We start from the raw sequence: 24,112 nt of genomic DNA, 5'->3' as shown, positions 1-24,112 counted from the left end.
ACTTTAACATTCCTCCCTCAGTAAATGATAGAACAATTAGAAAAAAATCAGCAAGAATATAGAACTTACCAACATCATCAACCAACAAGATCTAATCAACATTTATAGAACACTCCATTCAACAACAGCAGAATACACATTCTTTATAATTATGGGCCTTACACCTCAACAAATTAAAAGAATTGAAACTATACAAAATATATTCCCCTACCACAATATAATTAGAATTTAAATCAATAACAGAAAAATCTTTACACATTTGAAAACTAGACAACAGTCTTCTAAATAATCCACAGGTCAAAGAGGAAGTCTCAAAGAAAATTTAAAAATGAATGAAAATAAAAATACCAGATGTCAGTATTTGTGAGACACAGCTGAAGTAGTACTGAGAGGAAAATTTATAGCAGAAACACAAAGGAGGAAAACTCTTAATAATCTAAGCTCCCATCTCAAGCACTTAGAAAAAGATTAACAAAATAAACCAAATGTACATAGAAGGAAATAAGTAATTTAGAAATAAGAGCAGTAATCACTGAAATTGAAAACAGTAAAGTAAAAGAGAACAATATGAAAAGAAACAGTTATTTGAAAAGATCAATATAACTGACAAGGAAAAAAATAGACAAGACACAAATTACCAATATCAAGAAAGAAGCAGGAGATATTACTACAGACACCATAGATATCAAACAGATAATAAGGGAAAACTATGCAACTTTAACTCTATACATATAAATTTGACAGGTGAAAATAAACAGTTCCTCAAAAAACATAAACTATCACAACTTACCCAATGTAAAACAGATCATTTGAACAGACTTATAACTATTAAGGAAGCTGAATGTGTAACTGTAAAAATCTTCAGCCAAATGCGGTGGCTCACGCCTGTAATCCCAGCACTTTGGGAGGCCGAGGTGATTATGTTGCTTGAGGTCAGGAGTTCAAGACCACTCTGGCCAAGATGGTGAAACCCTGTTTCTACTAAAATACAAAAATTAGGGCCAGGCATGGTGGCTCACGCCTGTAATCCCAGCATTTTGGGAGACCAAAGCAGGTGGACCGCACGGTCAGGAATTCAAGACCAGCCTGACCAACATGGTGAAACCCCATCTCTACTAAAAATACAGAAATTAGCTGGGCATGGTAGCACATACATGTAATCCTAGCTACTCAGGAGGCTGAGGCAAGAGAATCACTTGAACCTGGGAGGTGGAGGTTGCCAGCCTGGGACAGGGTGAGACTCCATCTCAAAAAAAAAAAAATTAGCTGGGCTGTGGTGGCACGAGCCTGTAATCCCAGCTACTTGGGAGGCTGAGGCAGTAGAATCGCTTGAACTTGGGAGGCAGAGGTTGCAGTGAACCAGGATCGTGCCACTGCACTCCAACCTGGGTGACAGAGCAAGACTCCATCTCAAAAAACAAACAAACAAAAACTCCCCAAAAGAAATCTTTAGGTCCACATGATTTCACTGAAGAATTCTACAAAATGTTTAAGAAATAATTAATAGCAATTCTACACTATATTTTCTAGACATAGAAAACTTACTCTGTGAGGGTAGTATAAACTGGATACCAAAACCAGACAAAGACAAAAAACAAACCACAAACCACAGACCAATATCTCTCATGAATATAAATGCAAAATCCTTAACAAAATATTAGCAAATGGAATGCAACCATAAAAAAAAGAATTTGTACCACATCAGGTATGGGAGGCAAGGCTGGTTCAATATTTAAAAACTACTGTAATCCACTCAAAAAATTAATGTCAACAATTTATAAAAAGCCTAGAGCTAATATTATACTTAATGGTGAAAAATGGAATGCTTTTAAGATCAGAAATGAGGCAAGGATTTCTGCTTCTGCTTCATCACTTACATTCACTGTAGCGCTGGAAGGTGTAGCCAGTGCAATAAAATGAGAAAAGGAAGGAAAAGGTATACACATTGGAAAGGAAGAAATAAAACGGTCCCATTTGCAGATGTGATTATCTATATAGAAAATCCCAAGGAATCTACAAGAAGACTCCCAGATCTTATAAGTGAATTCAGCAAGGTCACAGGATACATGATAAACATACAAAAATCAATTGTATTTCTATATAGCTAACAATGAATGTATGGCTACTGAATTTAAATTACATTTACAGCTGCTCAAAAAATAAACGATATACTTATGATATAAATCTAGCAAAATATGCATAGAACTTGTCTTTTGGAAACTACACAATGTAGATAAAAAAATTTAAAGTTGTGCTAAATAAATGAAGAGATATACCATGTCCATGTCTCAGAAGATTCAACATAATAAAGATGTCAAATCTTCCCAATTGATATACAGTTTTGTTGCAACTCATTAAAATCCCAGCAAGGCATTTTGTACATATAGGGAAGACTATTCTAAAACTTATATAGAAAGACAAAGGAACTAGAATAGCTAAAAGATTTTTGAAAGAAGAAAGTGGGAGCAGTCTATTTGATTTCAAGACTTATATAAGTTATTATATAACTTATACAAGAATCAAGAATGTGTGGTATTATAAGAGGGACAGACATGTAGATCAATACAACAGAACAGCGACCCCAGAAAATAGACCCATACAAATATACCAAACTGATTTTTGACAAAGTTTGAAAAGCAATTCAATGGAGGAAAGATACTTTTTCAAAAAAAAAAAAAAACAAAAAAAAAAAACAGTGCTGGAGCAATTGGATATCCATAGACAAAAAAAGAACTTTGATCCAATTTCATATCTTCTATAAAAATCAACTCAAACTTAACTGCAAAATGTGAACTATGTGAACTTAAATGCAAAACATAAAAACTATGTGGACTTAAATATAAAACATTAAGCTATAAAACTTCTAGAAAAAATTGTGGGAGCAAATCTCTGGGATCTAGGACTAGGCAAGAGAGAGCTTAGATTTGACACCAAAAGCACCATCCATAAAAGGAAAACTTTATAATTAGTTTCATAAATTTGACTCATAAAAATTTAAAGCATCATTCTGTGAAAGACCCTGTTAAGAGACTGAAAAGATAAGTTAAACTAGCTATAGAATAGAGAAAACATTTACAAAACCACATATCCATCATAGGACTAGTGTCTAGAATATATTGTTAAAAACCCTCTCAACAGCAAAAAATCATATAATGCCATTGAAAAATGGGCAAAGACATGAAGAAACATTCATTTTACTGAAGAGGACATACAGATGAAAAATAAACACAAGAAAGGATATTCAAACAATAGGAACATGCAAATTAAGACCACACTAAGATATCATAACACACTTCTCAGAATAGCTAAAATAAAACATAGTAACACCACCAAATGCTGGCAAGGATATGGAGAAACTAGACCATTCACACACTGCTCGTAGGAATGTAAAATGGTACAACAACTTTGGAAAACAGTTTGGCAGTTTTTTAAAAAAACCAACCACGCAACTATCATACAAGCCAACAAATGTACTCCTGGGTCTCTATCCTGGATAAATCACGACTGATGTCCACACGAAAACCTATACACAAATATTTATAGCACCTTTGTTCATAATAGCCCTTAAGTGGCAATAACCCTGATGTCCTTCAGCAAGTGAATGGTTAAATCAGCTCTGGTCTGTTTATGCCACAGACTACTACTCAGCAAGAGAGAGGAATGGACGATTGATACATGCAACAACCCGGCTGGACCTCCAGTGAATTATGCTGAGTGAAAAAGGCCATTCACCAATGGTTACATACTATGTGATTCCGCTTTTATAACACTCTTGAAATGACAAAACTGTAGGAATGGAGAACAGATTACTGGTTTCCAGGGGCCTAGGTGAGGGTGAGACGGGTGGGAACTGGCTGTGGCTGTAAAAGGACAATACGAGGAGTTTTTGTATGGGAGCTGAGTCTAGCTTCACTGTGTCGATATCAGTGTCCTGGTTGTGACTTCTGTGTATAGTTTTGTAAGATGTTATCATGAGGAGAAACTGGGTAAAGGGCTTGCAGGATCTCTCTGTATTCTCTCTTACCACTGCATGGTAAGAAGTATCTCAAAATAAAAAGTTTAATTAAAAACAAAACAAAACAAAACAAAAAACAGAGACGCAGATGCCTGGGATTCACCCCTGACTAATTACATCAGGGTGTTGGGGCAGATTGGGTGGGCTGGATGGGCAGAGATGCTGTTAAGACCTGCAGGGGACTCTAATATTCATCAGGGCTGGGCACGGAGCACAAGTTCTCAGCCCTGGCTGAGGTTTGAAAACCCCTGTCCCGGGGTGTGAACTCAATATTTTTTGGAACAGAGAAGAGCTTGCTGGTGGATGGAAGGTGAGTCCTAGACCATCCTCCCCTGGGCAGCTGACAGCCCCAGGCCATGCCAGGTGAGATCAGGCAGGCTGACCTGGGGCATGTGTTTATGGAGAGATGCCATGTTTCAGCGGCAGCCAAGAATTCTTGGCCCTGGAGCTCACCCACAGTATAGTTATTTCTGGCCAACAAAGCACTGGACCAGAAAGCCTGCCAGGGAACAGGGGGCTGCACTTGGCCTACGATGGGGTGTGGGGGTGGGAGGAGGGGTATTGGGAGCATTGGCGAGCTGCCTGGCATGCACCAGGCTCCACTCCCGCTGCCCGGCCAGATCAAGGAGTCCGAGGAGGGAGGCCAGCGAGGCCAGCAGCAGGAAAACTCCTGACCTCAGCCACGAGGGGTTTATCTTTGAGGTTAATAAGAAGGTAATTTAGAAAGAGGATTTTGCAGGAACTGGAAGCTGAGGATTATGATTTCAGATTGCAGCACTGACGGCCCTGTCCTGTTGCCTTTTACCTGCCCACACCCAAGCCCAGGTTACGGGGAGACACTGACTTGGCTCGGAAGGCCGCTGGGAGGGGAGGCTGGAGGCTCCCAGGGCCTTCGGACATCGAGGATGCTCGAGGGCAGGGAGAGGGCGGCTAAGTCTAGGATAAGTGACTAAGTGACTGATTATGTTTCCCAGATGATGATGCCAGTGTGGAGATGGGCACTGGGGACACGGGAGGTCCAAGGCTCTATGGCTGCTGCTCCCCGACCCTGCGTGTCCCTGTAGTGGGTGCCTGCACCGGGCTGTCTCCCGCCATGAGGGGAAGGCCCATGGAAGCACTGGGAGATGCCTTCTAATATCTGGGAGCCAGATTCTGTTTCTCCACACCTGAAGTCGGTTCCAGTGGCCGTTCTGACCAGAGTGCGGCAACGGGATGGGCGACTTCCCTGAGTTCCCCTCACAGGATCACAGCTCTTATGTCTACACCACCTCTCTCAGCTTACCTTCCACAACTCCACACACGTTGGCATACACATCCAAGATCTTTTTCCTCCGGCTTTGAATCTGTAAAAAAGAGTCAGGAGAATTTTCACCTCCAGAGAGGGGCAACAGTAGTGAGGAGGCAAATCCTCCATGTCAGCAGGGACAGGCAGCAGCTACGCCTGACACCAGAGACGCCGCACACAGCCCCCGTGTCAGCACCCCAGCCCCGTGTCAGCACCCCAGCCCCGTGTCAGCACCCCAGCCCCGACACACAGGGAGGAGGGTCTCCTTCAGGTCTTCCCACTCAAACATCTTCTCAGGCTCAGCTGGGTGGTCAGACTCATAAGATACTTGGGGATACCCCGGCATCAGTCTGTTTGAAAAGATGACCATGGGGACCCCCACTTGCCCTCAGGACACCTGTGCTGCAGCAGAGCCGTGCGGGGCTCCCATCCTGGATCATGTGGCTGGTGCCAGGAGACCAGGCCCACGGTGCACAGGTGCTCAGTGGCCCTGGCTGAAGAGTCCCGGGGCCACGGCTACCTATTTCTTTTGTAACAACCCCACAGGCTTCCAAGGTCTCTGCAAGTGGCAGCCCCATTACCGAGGTCACTGAACTCGGAGCAGGCAGAGCATGGCATCCTATCAGGACCAGGCCGGAGCCAGGATCCCAACTGGGCGTTTTTGCCATCAGTGATGTTGCCTAGCAACACAGCTGTCCTGCGGCTGGGGTCTGCAGCCAGGGCACAGACTAGAGGGATGACCACAGGCCAGGTCCACAGGGAGCCCAAGAGGGCTCTGGTCATCTCTGCCCTCACCCCTGCCCTGCTCCTGGCCACGGCACATTACAGGGCAGTAGGTGATAAAACCCTGGGGACAGTTTCTACATGTGAGCCTGTTTTTATATTTTTAAAAATGCATACAAGAAAAGTGTTTGTGTGTGTGTGTGTGTGTGTGTGTGTGTGTGTGTGTGTAGAAAATTGTCTGGCTGGATAAAACCCAGTATATTTACAAGGGTCTTTTTCTGCCATCTGGCATTCCAAGTGATTTTACCTTTTTTCTCTTTGCTTATTCTTTTTCATGTTTGTGTATGAAGCTATATAATAAAAACAAAGTGGTTGGGTGTGATGGCTCACACCTGTAATCCTAGCGCTTTGGGAGGCTGAGGCAGGTGGATTGCCTGAACTCAGGAGTTTGAGATCAGCCTGGGCAACACAGTGAAACCTCGTCTCTACTAAAATACAAAAAAACTAGCTGGGCGTGGCAGCATGCACCTGTAGTCCTAGCTACTTGGGAGGCTGAGACAGAAGAATTGCTTGAACCCAGGAGGCGGAGGTTGCAGTGAGCCAAGATTACACCACTGCACTCCAGGCTGGGTGACAGACAGGCTGGGTCCCATCTCAAAAAAAAAAAAAAAAAAAAAGGAAAGAAAGTTTTTTCCCCCCTTTTAACTATCTTGCTGTGAACCTGTCACTGTCCAGGTCTCCTTGCTTGGACTTTTGAGAGAAACACCCCGTCTTGCAGGAGAGCTGATTCAGTGAGAAAGTTCTAGTCTTGTGGCTGTGAGGGGGCCACATCTCACAGCTCATCATGGCATCTGCAGGAGCCTCACCCCAGCTGACTTGTTGCTGGTGGCAGACTTCTCCCTGGCCAGGTGAACCAGCGACAGCAGGCACAGCTCCGGGGAGCCCTGCTTGTCAGGGGCGGGCTCCTCGTCACTGTCCACACTCCGGCTCAGCAGCTGCTCATTCTCGGACGAGGCATCGTTCTCGCTGCAAAAACAAGAGCGATGGTCATTAGCAGCGCCTGGGGGGACTGCAGCCCTGACAGGTTCTCCTGTGGTGAACTTGTCCATTGCCCAGCTGTGGACAGTGGGGGGCAATGACTTGTTTTTCAACTGGGCACCTTGTGGGCACGGGACCAGGGGACGTGAGATGAGACAGATACACCGGTGGCTTCCTGCTTCCTTCCAAACAAGTCCATGGTGGGTGACCTGCAGGCGTCTATGGGCTGGGGCTGCCACTGAGCGTGGGAGGCATCCACAGGCCTCTCCTCTCTGCTATCTGACACGCAGTGGATGCTCCATAAAGGTTCATTGAATATGTCCTAGATCCCTGTATCTAATCCCAGTAAGCACCAAGTTCACCTGGTGTCTTCGTGTTAAGCAAATAGATTGATGTGGCTGGCACTGAATCCGTGCTGGCTGTCTGGAGTCATTGAAAAGGGAGCTGAATGGAGCCTTGTGCCTGGAAAGCCCCCTCTTGACTAGGGGGGTGACCTGGCTGACCTGTGTGCATTGCAGAGGGTGGCACAGCAAGCCCCAGCGGGTGAGGTGGGTGGGCGGTTGGAGGCACGAAGCCCAGGTTCATGCCACCTTGTGGTTCACAGCCCACAAAGAACCCAGGGTCTGCCCTTGGCACATGTGGGTTGGAGCTGAAACTCTCTTAAAACCATTCCAAGTCTATGAAAAACAATATTCTTTTTTAGAGGCATCCTGCTTGCTTCCTGTGGTTTGGCTGAAGACCTTTTTTTCTTAAAAAAAGGATTATATTTGTTAGTAACTAGGTTACAGCAGTGAAGCCCACAGGCAAACACAACCCTAGAGACAGGGTAATACAAAGAAAATGAGAACCATCATGAAGCCCCAGTGGGATCCACTTCCTCGTCAGGCTTCAGGGCCTCACAAGGAGGTGATAGGGCCCATCGCTGTCCCCACTTGAGAGCAGGTGAGATGGAGCAGGTGAGATGGAGCAGGTGAGATGGAGCAGGTGAGATGGAGCAGGTGAGGTGGAGCAGGTGAGATGGAGCAGGTGAGGTGGAGCAGGTGAGATGGAGCAGGTGAGGTGGCACCCCAGGTCCTGTCTCCAAGACCCAAGGACAAACAGCAGGGACAAAAGCTCAGTGCCTTGCTGTCTTTTAATGTACAATTGTCAGGGTTCAATTTGTATTTAATATTTGTATATGAAATAAGTATATTGTCCGGAGCTGCATGCCCCGGCCATAGCGAATAATAATTAAGGATTAAACGCCTGAGCTCTATTCATTTCCACCTTCTACCTCCTCCCTATCTTTGCCTTTTTTCCCCTGTACTAATACCTCGTTAAAGATGGCGCTCTTCCTGCTTCTTCTTCACTCACTTTTCCCGCGCCCGGGAAAATTGTTACTTAGTAGCGCAAGCGCAACATGATGTCGGACGGGAGAAACCGAAACTAACCTGGCCACGCCCTCGGCAATGAGATCATTTCCGCCTTAGCCCAACCCCTTCCCTTCCAAGTGTATATAAGGCAGTGCATTACCGCCATTAAACGAGACTTGATCAGAGCACTGTCTTGTCTCCATTTCTCGTGTCTCTTGTTCCCCAAATTCCCACCCCCTCCTCCAGGGCCTGCTCTGACTATCCCGCGGGCCGGGATACATGGCGCCCGAACAGGGACCTGGAAACGAGGGACTCCTTGAGGAAGAGGACGCCAAAGGACAGTCGACCGCTAACGAAGACAGAAGGAGTCAAACTCTTCCGATCACCGCGGGAACCTGCCGCGTCAGAATCGAAGGTAAGTGACGCGTCCGAAATGGGACAAGAATTAAGCCAACATCAAATATATGTAGGACAATTAAAAGAGGCTTTAAAGATACGAGGAGTAAAGGTTAAAGGTAATGATTTGTTTAAATTTTTTGATTTTGTAAAAGACACTTGCCCTTGGTTCCCACAGGAAGGAACTATTGATATTAAAAGATGGCGTAGAGTAGGGGATTGTTTGCAGGACTATTATAATACTTTTGGGCCAGAAAAAATTCCTGTAACTGCCTTCTCTTATTGGAACCTCATTAAAGATTTAATAGATAAGAAGGAGGCCGATCCTCAAGTCATGGCTGCGGTCGCTCAGACAGAGCATATTTTAAACGTTAGCTCCCGCTCTAACCTCACAAAGCCTCCGCAAGATACGGAGGAAGATCTCATTTCCCTCGAAAGTGATCATGAGGAAATCAAGTCTCCTTCTGTAATAGATAAAGAAATACCACACGAAAACAAACCAAAAAAATACCCAATTTTACAGATGCTTCAAAAGGAGGAGGAAATTAATAAGCCTAATCAATCGGATATAAATTGGGATGATTTAGAGGAAGAGGCGGCTAAATATCACAACCCTGATTTGCCTCCCTTTACTTCATACCCACCCCCATATAATAAGACACATAATGAGGCTTCTGCGCCCATTGTTATGGCAGCAATAGATCCCAAAGAAGAATTAAAGCAAAAATTGCTCAACTAGAAGAACAGATTAAACTTGAAGAGTTACATCAATCATTGATAATTAGGCTCCAAAAGCTAAAAACAGGAAATGAAAAAATACCTAACTCAGACGCTATGGAGGGTTCCTTGCGCCCACTTCAGCGGCCTGGACAACATGTTCCAAGAGGGGGCTTAGTTGCTAGCCGACATAGAGAAGACTCCTCCCCCAAAGACGTTTTTCCGGTCACGGAAACCATAGATGAACAGGGACAGGCTTGGAGGCATCATACTGGATTTGATTTTACTATTATAAAAGAGTTAAAGACTGCTGCCTCTCAGTATGGGGCTACTGCTCCATATACTCTTGCTATAGTGGAATCTGTAGCTGAGAATTGGCTCACTCCTACAGACTGGAATACCTTAGTCAGGGCAGTTCTTTCTGGGGGAGACCACTTAATTTGGAAGTCAGAGTTCTTTGAAAATTGTAGAGATACAGCTAAAAGAAATCAACAGGCAGGAAACGGTTGGGATTTTGATATGTTAACTGGTTCAGGTAATTATGCAGACACTCAGGCCCAAATGCAATATGACCCTGGACTGTTCTCACAAATCCAGGCTGCTGCTACAAAGGCCTGGAGAAAACTTCCCGTTAAAGGAGATCCAGGGGCCTCGCTCACAGCGGTTAAACAAGGACCCGATGAGCCATTTTCAGACTTTGTGCATAGACTTATGACCACGGCAGGTAGAATCTTTGGAAATGCAGAAACGGGTGTAGATTATGTTAAACAGTTAGCTTTTGAAAATGCTAACCCCGCCTGCCAAGCGGCAATCAGACCTTATCGAAAGAAAACAGATTTAACAGGATACATTCGCCTTTGTTCAGATATTAGGCCCTCATATAAACAAGGCCTAGCAATGGCCGCCGCTTTTAGCGGCCAAACAGTAAGAGATTTCCTCATTAACAAAGGTAAAGATAAAGGGGGATGTTTTAGATGCGGTAAAAGGGGACACTTTGCAAAAGATTGCTATGAAAACCAAAATAGGAGTCCAGAAGCAAAAATCCCAGGCCTTTGCCCAAGGTGTAAAAGAGGAAGGCACTGGGCAAACGAATGTAAATCTAAAACTGACAGTCAAGGAAATCCTTTACCCCCCAGGCAGGGAAACGGGATGAGGGGCCAGCCTCAGGCCCCGAAACAAGCATATGGGGCAGTCAGCTTTGTTCCAGCCAGCAACAGCAATCCATTTCAAAACTTAGTAGAGCAACCCCAGGAAGTGCAGGATTGGACCTCAGTTCCACCTCCCACACAATATTAACACCTGAAATGGGACCGCAAACCTTAAATACCGGAATATATGGACCCTTACCACCTAACACTTTTGGGCTACTTTTAGGAAGACGTAGTGTCACCATGAGAGGCTTACAAGTCCTCCCTGGAGTTATCGATAATGATTATGAAGGAGAAATTAAAATTATGGCCAGAGCTATTGATAGTATTATTACTGTCCCTCAAGGAGTTAGAATAGCTCAGTTACTCCTGCTACCTTTGGTTAAAACAGATAATAATATCTAATACTCTAATAGAAATATAAAAGGTTTCGGATCATCAGATATACATTGGGTGCAACCAATTACAAATCAAAAACCCTCTCTAACCTTATGGTTAGACGGGAAGGCATTCACTGGACTAATAGACACAGGGGCTGATGTAACTATCATTAAACAGGAAGATTGGCCCTCTCATTGGTCTACTACAGAAACTTTAACTCACTTGAGAGGAATTGGACAAAGCAGTAATCCTAAACAAAGTTCTAAATACCTAACATGGACAGATAAAGAAAACAATTCAGGCCTCATTAAGCCATTTGTCATCCCTTACCTACCTGTTAACCTTTGGGAGCGAGATCTGCTCTCTCAAATGAAAATTATAATGTGTAGTCCAAATGATATAGTTACTGCACAAATGTTAACTCAAGGATACACCCCTGGTAAAGGTCTTGGAAAAGGAGAGAACGGTATCCCACAGCCTATACTGGTTTCAGGACAACTTGATAAAAAGGGGTTTGGAAATTTTTAGCTCAGGCCACTGACATACCTGCACCCCAAAGGTGCGCTGACCCCATTACTTGGAAGTCAGATGAGCCCGTTTGGGTTGATCAGTGGCCTTTACTCAATGATAAACTAAATGCTGCCCAACAGTTAGTGCGGGAACAACTAGCAGCAGGACATATTGAGGAAAGTAATTCCCCTTGGAATACACCTATTTTTGTTATTAAAAAGAAGTCTGGTAAATGGAGACTTTTACAAGATTTAAGAGCAGTAAATATCACTATGATCCTTATGGGTGCCTTACAACCAGGATTGCCTTCACTGGTTGCGATTCCTCAAAAATATTTTAAAATCGTTATTGACCTTAAAGATTGCTTTTTTACAATTCCCCTTCACCCTGCTGACCAGAAAAGATTTGCCTTTAGTCTTCCATCTACAAATTTTAAACAACCAATGAAGCGCTATCAATGGAAAGTCTTACCTCAAGGTATGGCCAATAGTCCTACCTTGTGTCAAAAATATGTAGCTGCCGCTATAGAGCCAGTCAGAAAAACATGGGCACAAATGTATATTATACATTATATGGATGATATTTTAATAGCAGGAGAAATTGGCGAACAAGTCTTACAGTGCTTCGCCCAACTCAAACAAGAGTTAACAGCAGCCGGACTACAGATAGCCCCAGAAAAGGTACAATTACAAGATCCATACACTTATCTTGGTTTCCAGATTAATGGACCCAAAATCATTAATCAAAAGGCCGTTATACGTCGTGATCATTTAAAAACTTTAAATGATTTCCAAAAATTACTGGGAGACATAAATTGGCTTCGACCGTACTTAAAGCTCACCACAGGAGAGTTAAAACCTCTTTTCGATATATTAAAAGGAGACTCTAATCCAAAATCCCCCAGGTCCATTACTAAAGAAGTATTAATAACACTCCAACAGGTAGAACATGCCATTGCAACACAATTTGTTACCGGTATTGATTATTCTCAGCCATTAATATTCCTTGTTTTTAACACAACAATAACCCCTACTGGCCTATTTTGGCAGAACAATCCCATTATGTGGGTACACCTGCCCTCCTCCCCTAAAAAGGTTTTGTTGCCTTATTATGATGCCATAGCTGATCTAATTATCTTGGGAAGAGAAAACAGTAGAAAATACTTTGGAATAGAACCCTCTACCATTATACAGCCCTACACTCAATCACGCATCCATTGGCTGTTACAAAATACGGAAGCCTGGCCAATTGCTTGCGCTTCTTATACTGGCGTGATTGACAACCATTACCCACCTAACAAACTTATTCAATTTTGTAAACTTCATGCGTTTGTATTTCCCCATATTACCAGTAAAGAACCTCTCAATGACGCATTACTAATTTTCACTGAAGGATCTTCCACAGGACTTGCCGCTTACACTTACAATAATGTAGTCGTTAAATTCCAGACCACTTATACATCAGCTCAGCTGGTCGAATTGCAAGCTATAATTGCAGCACTATCAGCTTTTCCTTGTCAGCCACTTAACATTTATACAGACAGCGCCTACCTGGCTCATTCAATACCCCTCTTAGAGACCGTGTCTCAAATTAAACATATTTCAGACACAGCTAACCTATTTTTACAATGTCAACAACTTATCCGAAAAAGGACTACTCCCTTTTTTCTTGGGCATATCAGAGCACATTCAGGATTACCGGGACCTCTAACACAAGGTAACGCAACAGCTGACACGGCAACAAAAACCATAGCCACAGTCACTACAGACAATTTGCAACAAGCGCAAAAAGCACATGCCTTACATCATTTAAACGCCCAAACCTTAAGACTTATGTTTAAACTTACCAGAGAACAAGCTCGACAAATAGTTAAACAATGCGCCAACTGCATAACATACTTACCTGTTCCCCATCTAGGAGTTAACCCCTGAGGACTCATCCCCAACGAAATTTGGCAAATGGACGTTACTCACCACTTAGAATTCGGTCAAGTAAAATATATCCATGTATGCATAGACACTTATAGTGGATTCATCAGTGCAACTCTCCAAACAGGAGAGGCCACCAAACATGTCATAGCTCATTTATTACACTGCTTTTCTATTTTAGGAATACCCAAACAAATCAAAACAGATAATGGCCCCGGTTATATAGCCAAAACCTTCTTACAATTTTGTAATACCCTACAAATTAAATATACCACAGGCATTCCCTATAATCCCCAAGGACAAGGTATAGTAGAAAGAGCTCATCTGTCATTAAAAACTATTATCACAAAATTAAAAGGGGGGAGCTGGTACCCCGTGAAGGGTACCCCCAGAAACATACTCAATCATGCCCTGTTTATCCTTAATTTTTTAAATTTGGACAGTCATGGAAAATCGGCTGCCGACCGTTTCTGGCATCCTGAATCTCAAAAACAGTTTGCAATGGTAAAATGGAAAGATCCACTTGATAGTTCATGGCATGGCCCCGATCCAGTTTTAATTTGGGGAAGAGGCTCAGTATGCATCTTCTCACAAAAAAATGATGCAGCCAGATGGCTGCCTGAAAGATTGGTAAGACAAATAAATCATAACCATTGTCAGTCCAGGGAAGATAAATCTCCCTGAGAAGTTTTTCCCTTCTTGTTTTTCAGAAAATGAAGCCTAACATGAAATTCCTTTGGAGAATAATCGCTCTATATAACATAGTGACAGTCTATGCAGGTTTTGGTGACCCTCGTAAGGCAAGAGAATTATTACGAAAACAATACGGCCAGCCTTGTGACTGCAGAGGGGGACAAATATCTGAACCTCCGTCAGATAGAATCACCCAGGTGACCTGCACGGGCAAGACAGCTTACCTAATGCCAAACCAGTTATGGAAATGTAAGTCTACCCCAAGAGATAACTCACCTAATGGGCCGCTCCTAGAATGCCCTTGTAGTTCTTTCCAATCTTCTGTACATAGTTCCTGTTATACATCCTATCAACAATGCAAATCAGGCAATAGAACATATTATACGGCCACGTTACTAAAAACACAAACTGGAGGCATTAATGACGTACAAGTATTAGGATCCACTAATAAACTTGTACAATCTCCTTGTAATGGCCAAAAAGGAAAGCCTGTTTGTTGGAGCACTACCGCCCCCATTCATATTTCTGATGGAGGAGGCCCATTAGATATTACAAGAATTAAAACCGTCCAGAAAAAATTAGAAGAAATTCATAAAGCTGCTTATCCTGAACTCCAATATCACCCTTTAGCCCTGCCTGAGCTTAGAGATAATTTTAGGCTCGATGCCAAAACCTTTGATATCCTCAATGCTACTTACAATTTACTTCAAATGTCCAATACAAGCCTGGCCCACGATTGTTGGCTTTGTCTTAAAATGGGCCCCCCTATTCCTCTAGCCATACCTAACCTTTCATTGCCCTATGTCAATTACTCAAATGAATCCTTAGTAAATAATTCCTGTCCTATTACCCCCCCACTCTTAGTTCAACCGATGATATTTTCTAATTCCTCTTGCCTCTTTTCACCATCATATAATAACACTAAAGAAATTGATTTAGGCTATGTTGTGTTTGGCAACTGTACTTCCATAATCAATGCCACCAACCCTTTGTGTGCTATAAATGGCTCGGTTTTCGTTTGTGGAAACAACATGGCATATACGTATCTACCTACAAATTGGACAGGGCTTTGTGTTCTGGCCACTCTTCTCCCCGACATTGATATCATCCCTGGAGATGAACCTATCCCCATCCCCGCTATTGAACATTTTATTTATAGACCGAAACGAGCCATACAATTTATTCCCTTGTTGGCTGGACTAGGAATCACCACTGCTTTTACTACAGGAGCCACAGGCCTAGGAGTCTCACTAACCCAATATACTAAATTATCCAATCAATTAATCTCAGATGTACAGACCTTATTCAGTACTATACAAGATTTACAAGACCAAGTAGACTCGTTAGCTGAAGTAGTTCTCCAAAATAGAAGAGGTCTAGATTTGTTAACGGCAGAACAGGGAGGGATATGTTTGGCTTTACAGGAAAAGTGCTGTTTTTACGCCAACAAATCCGGAATCGTCAGAGATAAGATAAAAACTTTGCAAGAAGAACTAGAAAAGCGCAGAAAAGGCCTGGCCGCCAATCCACTATGGACTGGACTCGATGGACTTCTCCCCTATCTCCTGCCATTTCTTGGTCCTTTACTCACTCTTCTACTCTTCCTCACTCTCGGGCCTATAATCCTTAATAAGCTTATGGCATTTGTCAGACAACAAATCGAGGCCTTCCAGGCCAAACCTATACAGGTTCATTATCATCGCCTTGAGATGACTGAAAATGGTGAGTCTTATTTACCTTAATAAGACCACCTCCCCTGTGTGCTGAACTGGACAGTCAATGATGGGTAAGAGGACACTATCTCCATTGGAGCCTAAGACAGGAGGGCCGCCCTTGCTGCTGCCTTATCCCATGACGGGCCTAGAAGGTGGGGGTGAGTTGACCCAACCTAAGACAGGCGCAGTTCCCAAGGGGTTTTCTCATCATAAAAATATAAAAAGGGGGACCTGTCCGGAGCTGCATGCCCCGGCCATAGCGAATAATAATTAAGGATTAAACGCCTGAGCTCTATTCATTTCCACCTTCTACCTCCTCCCTATCTTTGCCTTTTTTCCCCTGTACTAATACCTCGTTAAAGATGGCGCTCTTCCTGCTTCTTCTTCACTCACTTTTCCCGCGCCCGGGAAAATTGTTACTTAGTAGCGCAAGCGCAACATGACCTCCGACAGGAGAAACCGAAACTAACCTGGCCACGCCCTCTGCAATGAGATCATTTCCGCCTTAGCCCAACCCCTTCCCTTCCAAGTGTATATAAGGCAGTGCATTACCGCCATTAAACGAGACTTGATCAGAGCACTGTCTTGTCTCCATTTCTCGTGTCTCTTGTTCCCCAAATTCCCACCCCCTCCTCCAGGGCCTGCTCTGACTATCCCGCGGGCCGGGATAGTATATATTTTTTCCTAGCAGGGCCTCTGAATTTTCCCTGTCTTCAACTGCAACTCAAGTCATGGGGCATGTCTCTGCCCTTTTAATTTCTGGAAATAAGAAAAGCCTGAAAAACAGAAGGGAGAGGCTGAGACAGAATGAGATAAGGCTGGGCTGGAGGCTGAGGAGCACGTTCAGTCTCTAGGGAGGCCCTATTTAAGAGTTACATCCATGCAGGGTGACCAGGTCCTGCCCTGGGTCCTGGGAGCAGCAGCTTGGATCTGGCACCTCCCGCCAGTCAGGCACAATGGGGCTTAGACCACAAATTCCTGCAGGGGTGGTGGTGGCTGAAAACTGATCAACTGGAATTGAGTCACTTGGAGGAAATAACCACCCCAACACATACTCCGCTTTTCCTTCCTCGTATGCAAAGACTTCGTATTTGTCTGCCTCCTGCCCGTGTGTCAGGGGTGTGAAGAGACGCTGGAGTTTTCCAGGTGAGACAATGCACCTGGCAGTGCTTTATGAATGCCAAAGCTCCACACAGATGCTGGATCGATCATTATTTCTCGACAGGAATGGCTTTGCAAGGCGAACCACAGGAAGATCATGGGGTGGGGGCAGGAGAGGAGGGCTTAACCTCTGCTCTTCCTCTAACCGGTTTGGTGACTTTCTGGTGGCCTCTGTGCCCCATCTGCCAAGGGAGGCACTGTTGTGGGGGTGTCCTTCCAGCGCAGCCTGCAGTGGCCGTGGGGCAGAGGCTGGCAGCGGTGTCCAGGCACATTGCCAGGCTGGGAACTCGTGCTGTGGGGTTGATTTTTGGAAGCTATGCAGGACAAAGTCCAAATGACCATCCCACTGGATGAATAGAACATGGTTCCACACCTTCCTGTGTGGGAAACACGGGAAAGGCTTTACCTGCCAAATCTCCTTCTCCAGGGGCCTCTTTACGCCACGTGGCTCCTTGGGAGCCTGGACTCAGACCCCGGCCCTGCTGCTCACTAATGTGTGACCTTGGGCAAGTGACAACTTCCACACCCCAGTGTGGTATCCTATAAACAGGGATGATGTGAGCACCTTGCTCCTGGCTGTGGAGGGGAGATGTGTTCACAGCCCGAGCCCAGCACCTGGTGGGCAGCAGGCACCGAATGCTGTTAGCCATCATCACCGCGGTTGTTACCAGCATTGCGGTGGCAGCAGTACTGGCACCGCCGCGAGTGGTACTGGTGTGTTGGCTGCAGCAGCAGTCATAGGGGCTGCTGCATGCATCCTTGGCTTACGTTCTGTCCTCCAGGTCTGGAGAAGGGGCATGAGGAAGTCGGATGTTAAGGAGGAAGGCCCAGGGAATTTGGCAGGGTGCAGGGACAGGAGCCTCACCCGAGAGCAGCAGGCAGCTGTTCCCACAGGCTCCTCACACCGCCTGACCCCTGCCAGTCAGCAGAGAGGCGGCAGGGACTGTCTGTCCCTGAACATCCCCATGGTGTCCCAGGCTAGCCTGTCAGTGCACCTGGCTGCACCCTGGCTCCCCTCCCTGCTCAGGATCCACAGGACCCCAGCTTCAGCCTGGTGCTGGGGGCTTCCACATACCTCTTGGTGGGCTTTGCTGGAGTTGCTGTCAGCTTCTCAAATTCATCCTTCTCAGAGAACATCACCACGTTGTCTGCAGGGAAATGGGGAGGTTGGGGAGACAGGAGTTAGAATTGGCTCATGGCTCTGCGCTCAGCTCAAGCCTGTTCTTCCTGTTGGGCAGAGCTGCCCGGTGTCTGCGTGGCACCACCCCGCGGTAAGCACAGCATGGTTCAGCATGCGAGAGCAGAAGCAGCGAGTAGGCCGCTGCTGGGGACGCCCTCCACCCGGAGACGGGCACCACGCACGTGGGGTGTGGAAGCCCCGGTTCACAGACCTGGGGTCTCTTTCTTCTCCTCGTCCTTGCTCACTTGGGCCTCCACACTCTTCCCCGGGTGGCTGGTGCAACAGGCTGGGGAGAGAGGAGGGAGTGAGCAGCCAGGCTCTCCGACAGGGGGAGTTGACGGAGAGTCCAGGAGGCAGGGCACCGGCGCATGGGGGCCGTCACCTGGGGCAGAGGGCTTTGTCTTCAGGATGTAGAACATGATGATGAGGACGATGGCGATGGCCATGATGAAGATGGTGGACATTGCAATGATCAGGGCAGTGGCCAGGTGTCCTTGGCCTGAGAGTTCTGTGGGTGGAGAGAAGACATGAGTGACCCAGAGCTCAGGGTTCCTGCTGCTCTTCCCTCCAGGACTACAGCCCCTGGAAGCAATGTCCCTGCCCCTGGGATGCTTTCAGGGAACCCTGAAATCTGAGGCGCTTGCTTAGGCTGGGAACCAAGTCTTCCGCGTTGGTTTTGGCTGCCAGACCAGGACTGCCCACAGCCCTGCTTGCTGCCCTCACACTGGCCTCTCCAGACTTATCTGGGGTCATCTGGTTGTTCCTAGGGAGTTTGCTCTTGCTTCTACTACTTTGGGAACCTGAGGGCAGGGTTTGGTGTGGAGAGGAAGAAAGGCCAGTGAACAAGAGTGTCTGGAAGGCAGCACAGTTCAAGTTTGGGTATTTCCAAACAAAAGTCAGGATTCCTCTCTCCTTCCGAGCTTTCATCCGAGCACCACCTAACTCCAGGATCAGCTCTGGATTCCGGGTTTGGCTCCATCCTGCACCTCATGCAATTTCAACCTAAGTGTCATTGTAAGAGCTCCAGGGCACAGGTGGTGCCTGGGCGGGGCCACCTAGTCCACCTGCTCTGCTGCCTCCACCAGGCAGTCCCTCAGTCACCCCGGGGGATTTTGCTCACTTCCCAGGTTAATGTCGACCTTGGATTGCATAAAATGCCCTGAAGCTCGTTCTCATTCTCTAAAATAACCAAACAGGACTCTGATTCTCTTGAAGTAAGATCCAGATTTGCCACCACCCAAATAGACAGGAGACAAGCATCTGAAGCTCTCGGATCATCTCGGGGGAGGTAGTGCCAGAGCTGAAAACCGCGCATGTGGGCGCTGAGCCTCCCCTGTGGGTGCATCTACAGGAAAACCGGCCTCCCAGCATCATCTGAGGAATACCTGTAATAGCATTTGCTTGCCAGGTCTAGATGACATAAGTATTTTGATATTCTCCATGTTGTGAGCTCCTCCCCCCAGGGTCTGTGCAAATGAGATTCATATATCCTCGCCCAGCAGTCCTGCCTTTTGCTCTGCATTAGCGTGTGAGAGGCCCAGTGATGAGGCTGACGAGCTGGGTGCTCTGAGGGATCTGGAAGGTACCTCATGGCTCACTGAGACCCAGACCCGAAACATGTTTCAATAACGGGCTGACACTAAACCAGTGAGAGGGAAAGGCCAAGCCAGCTGCAGGGCTGACTCTGAGAGACATATTGAACTTTGGGGTCTTCCTAAATCCCTTCTTCCCTGGTTAGGGAGAATGAAATGTGCTTTCTGCAAGTGAATATTAAAGTGCCATGGTCAGCAGGTTTATATGAAAGCCAGTGATAGAACTGCTGTTGACTCCCAGCCAAACCAAAGCCCAGGACGCCTAGTCTCTCCTCCTGGCCCGGCTTGCAGCTGCCTGTGCTGCCCACCTGCCGCTCTGCCCCCGCCTTCATCAACAGCACCTCCCATCAGGCCCAGGACACCCATGGAGGGATCAACTCCGCTCCTTGCAGAGATAATGACTTCCTGCACGGGATGAGGGGGGCACCATGTCATTCAGTTACATTAGGGAGGTGAGACCAGGTGGGGAAGCGCACCATAATCATTACTCATAATCATTTCCTCTCTTCTTCCGAGCTTTCATCCAAGCACCACCTAACTCCAGGTGATCGATACCCGAGCACCCTTCTCACCTTTGTGGGCATGCTGCAAGGGAGACAGGGTGCTGCTGCCCGAGGTGCCAGGGAAGTTGGCAGAAGCTCCCGAAGTGGCTCCCACACCTGCAAGGAAAATAGAGTCCCTCAAATGATCCAGAGAAACTCCACCTTCAAAAACGCCGCCACAGAGCTCGTGGATCTGGATTCGCGATCATGAATGGGCTTGAGGCAGTGATGGCTGAGGGAGCTAAATATTTGTATTTCTTAGAGTGTTTAATGAACCCTAAAGAGAGTCATCATTATTGTTCTTTTTTTTTTTTTTGAGACAGAGTCTCACTCTGTCACCCAGGTTGGAGTGCAGTGGCACAATCTTGGCTCACTGAAAGTTCCGCCTCCCAGGTTCATGCCGTTCTCCTGTCTCAGTCTCCCGAGTAGCTGGGACTACAGGTGCCCGCCACCACACCCGGCTAATTTTTTTTGTATTTTTAGTAGAGATGGGGTTTCACCATGTTAGCCAGGATGGTCTCGATCTCCTGACCTCGTGATCTGCCCGCCTCGGCCTCCCAAAGTGCTGGGATTACAGGCGTGAGTCACTGCGCCTGGCCCGTTATTGTTTTTTAAATAAAAACATTCATGTGATAAGTCTGCTAAAACTAAACAGTATAGGTTGAGGAGTTTTGCAAGCCTCACCAACTCAATTTTCCTATGCATGGAGACGAAGTATATGAAATCCATAAAAATAAGCAACATAGAATGTGTATATGAAAGTACCATTAGGGTGATACAATACTTGACTAATTCCTTCAATTACATACAGTAGGAATGTGTTAATACTTTTTCCAGTCATAAAAGTAATATATGCTTACTATTAAAAATCTAGAAAAGGGGACTGGATGCGGTGGCTCACGCCTGTAATCCCAGCACTTTGGGTTTGGATTGTTGTTCAGCATCAGTCTGAGAAAATAGCTTCTTGATTTATACATATAAATATTGTTGTGGGAAGGAGGCTGGTGATAAAAGCGTATGAGATAGCTATCTGTATGTAGTATGGGTACAAGTTCTTCTTGTTAGAAGAACAAGAGGCAGCGGATCACGAGGTCAGGAGATCGAGACCATCCTGGCTAATACTGTGAAACCCCGTCTCTACTAAAAATACAACAAATTAGCCAGGTGTGGTGGCGGGCGCCTGTAGTCCCAGCTACTGGGGAGGCTGAGGCAGGAGAATGGTATGAATCTGGGAGATGGAGCTTGCAGTGAGTGGAGATTGCGTCATTGCACTCCAGCCTGGGTGACACAGCGAGACTCTGTCTTAAAAAAAAAAAAAAAGTAGAAAAGGGGCCGGGCATAGTGGCTCATGCCTGTAATCCCAGCACTTTGGGAGGCCAAGGTGGGTGGATCACTTGAGGTCAGGGGTTCGAGACTAGCCTGGCCAACATGGTGAAACCGCATCTTTACTAAATACAAAAAATTAGCTGGGTATGGTGGCACATGCCTGTAATCCCAGTTATTTAGGAAGCTGAGGTAGGAAAATCGCTTGAACCTGGGAGGCGGAGGTTGCAGTGAGCTGAGATCACACTACTGCACTCCAGCCTGGGCAACAAGAGTGAAACTCCGTCTCAAAAAAATAAAAATAAAAATAAAAATAAAATAAAATAAAAATCTGGAAAAATAAGAACACGAGAAAGGAGGAAAAGAACTACCCATGGCCTCCTTGGCTAAGTTGACTTTTGCTGTATTTCTCCCTAGGATTTTTCCTCAGACATGTTTTACATAGCTGTGACCAGTTTCCGAGCAAGGTGTGCTCTGCCTTCCCTTACAACTATGCTTCCTAAAACTCCCCTTCTACGGAAGAAGTGTCACTTAGCGGGGATAAAATGGAAGCCGATTTTGCTCTCAGTCAAATCACTAAGAAACAACCATTTAGCCAAAACAAAAGCATTCCACCACAGAACAGATCACGTCCTGTTCCAGACCTCCTAAAAGAAGACCAACCTTCTTTTAGGCCAGACTTCAGTTTTGCAAAGAATAAAAACCAACATGTTTCAAATGCATCTCCCACTCTCTCGCTTTTGCCTCTACCAGTTCTGGAGAAATCTGTGAAGTGCATTTGGTCTAAAGAAAAGCAGCCCCTGAGTCAAGGACAAGGCCAGCTGCTCTCCCCAAATCAAGGTACCTCCCCAGCCTGGCCCAGCCCAGAGGAATGGCCCAGCACTGCGCCTGGTCAGCCCATGCAGCAAGGCTTCCAGGAGAAGCAAGCTTCCTAGTTGGGCTGTTTTTTTGTTTTGTTTTGTTTTGTTTGAGACAAGGAGGATCTCACTCTGTCACCCAGTCGGGAGTGCTGTGGCATGATCTTGGCTCACTGCAGCCTCTGCCTCCTGGGCTCAAGTGATCCTCCCACCTCAGCCTCCTGAGAGGCTGGGAGTACAGGTGTGTGCCACCACACCTGACTAATTTTTGTATTTTTAGTAGAGAAAAATACATGTTGGTCAGGCTGGTCTTGAACTCCTAACCTCAAGTGATCCACCTGCCTCAGCCTCCCAAAGTGCTAGGATTACAGGTGGGAGCCTGTAATCCACACCCAGGCTGGCTGTTTTCTTTAGTAGGAAGTTCTCAGGAGAAATGCACACTCTTGTTCTGTGAGTGGGGGCAGCCCAGGAGCTAGTGACCAGCTGAGCTATCCACTCGTGTCTCCCCTAAATGGAGTGGGGCCACAGGAGAACGGACTGTATGCTTCTCTGTCCTCACACCTGGTAAAGCAAATTGGCAGCTTGGCCAAGGAAACATTGGGCTTGGGAGTCCCAGGGCAGCTAAGAGTGCCTGGGACTGTCATAGGGTATGTAAGAAACGTCACCTGCCCACTGAGGGCCGAGTGATGTTTCCTTGTGTTTCTGGATGATGAATGGAAGATTTTTTCCTCCTGGGCCTCACACTTATGACAAGTCTTTGCTTTCTTAATTTAGCCTCTTACTTGGCCTTGGAACCAGTGTTCTTGTTCGGGAAAGAGCTGGCCAGGCGCCGTGGCTCACGCCTGTAATCCCAGCACTGTGGAAGGCCGAGGTGGGAGGATCACCTAAGAGGAGTTTGAGACCAGCCCGGCCAACATGGTGAAACCCCATCTCTACTAAAAATACAAAAATTAGCCGGGTCTGGGGGCAGGGGCCTGTAATCCCATCTACTGGGGAGGCTGAGGCAAGAGAATCGCTGGAACCCAGGAGGCAGAGGTTGCAGTGAGTCGAGACCGCACCATTGCACTCCAGGCTGGGCAACAAGAGGGAAACTCCATCTCAAAATAAATAAATAAATAAATAATAGATAGATAGATAGATAGATAGATAGATAGATAGATAGATAGATAAACAGCTGGTGGAGAGGTGCGTGCCCCTGGCTGGAAACCACAAGCCCATGTCAAACAACAGAGCATCCCCCTCACAGACCTTACTGAAGTTGCTCTGGAAGTCTCCAGCGTGATAAGGGGGCTTCAGACTGTGTGCCCATTTCTGTTTGCTGGGAGGTAGCCTCCCCAACTTTATCAGGTGAGTAAGCACAGGGGCATCATAGCACAGTTTCCAGCATGACCTAATTTCCTTTATAAGGGCAAACAAGACATTGAAAAGAAGCTGATCTGTCTGTTCAGTAAGGCGCTCAAGGGATACACTGTCAGAGCAAAACAACAGCCATGGGCTGTCTGTGAATGTTTGTCATCTTCGTCTCTTCTTGTCCCTTCCTGCCGGGGCTTGCAGGC

At 46.0% G+C, this 24,112-nt stretch overlaps 2 protein-coding genes across 2 annotated transcripts in view; one reads left to right on the top strand and one right to left on the bottom strand.

Moving 5' to 3' along the window:
- CCDC138 (coiled-coil domain containing 138) overlaps positions 1-4,153 on the top strand; it is a 129,976-nt gene extending 125,823 nt beyond the window's left edge. Inside the window, exon 14 of the mRNA XM_050753030.1 lies at positions 3,637-4,153. Coding sequence (XP_050608987.1) covers positions 3,637-3,704 — 68 coding nt within the window. The 3' untranslated portion in view covers positions 3,705-4,153. The remainder of the gene's footprint in view (positions 1-3,636) is intronic.
- Positions 1-24,112, bottom strand: part of EDAR (ectodysplasin A receptor) — a 43,381-nt gene that overhangs the window by 4,088 nt on the left and 15,181 nt on the right. Inside the window, exons 5-10 of the mRNA XM_050753160.1 lie at positions 20,407-20,493; positions 18,625-18,750; positions 18,454-18,528; positions 18,138-18,210; positions 6,890-7,049; positions 5,298-5,358 (exon numbers count right to left, since the gene is read on the bottom strand). Coding sequence (XP_050609117.1) covers positions 5,298-5,358; positions 6,890-7,049; positions 18,138-18,210; positions 18,454-18,528; positions 18,625-18,750; positions 20,407-20,493 — 582 coding nt within the window. The remainder of the gene's footprint in view (positions 1-5,297; positions 5,359-6,889; positions 7,050-18,137; positions 18,211-18,453; positions 18,529-18,624; positions 18,751-20,406; positions 20,494-24,112) is intronic.

Source organism: Macaca thibetana, chromosome 13 (genome assembly GCF_024542745.1).
Source record: "Macaca thibetana thibetana isolate TM-01 chromosome 13, ASM2454274v1, whole genome shotgun sequence".
NCBI classification, from domain to species: Eukaryota; Metazoa; Chordata; class Mammalia; order Primates; family Cercopithecidae; genus Macaca; species Macaca thibetana.
The sequence above is the reverse complement of the archived record's forward strand: the minus strand, read 5'-3'. Positions and strand labels throughout refer to the sequence as shown.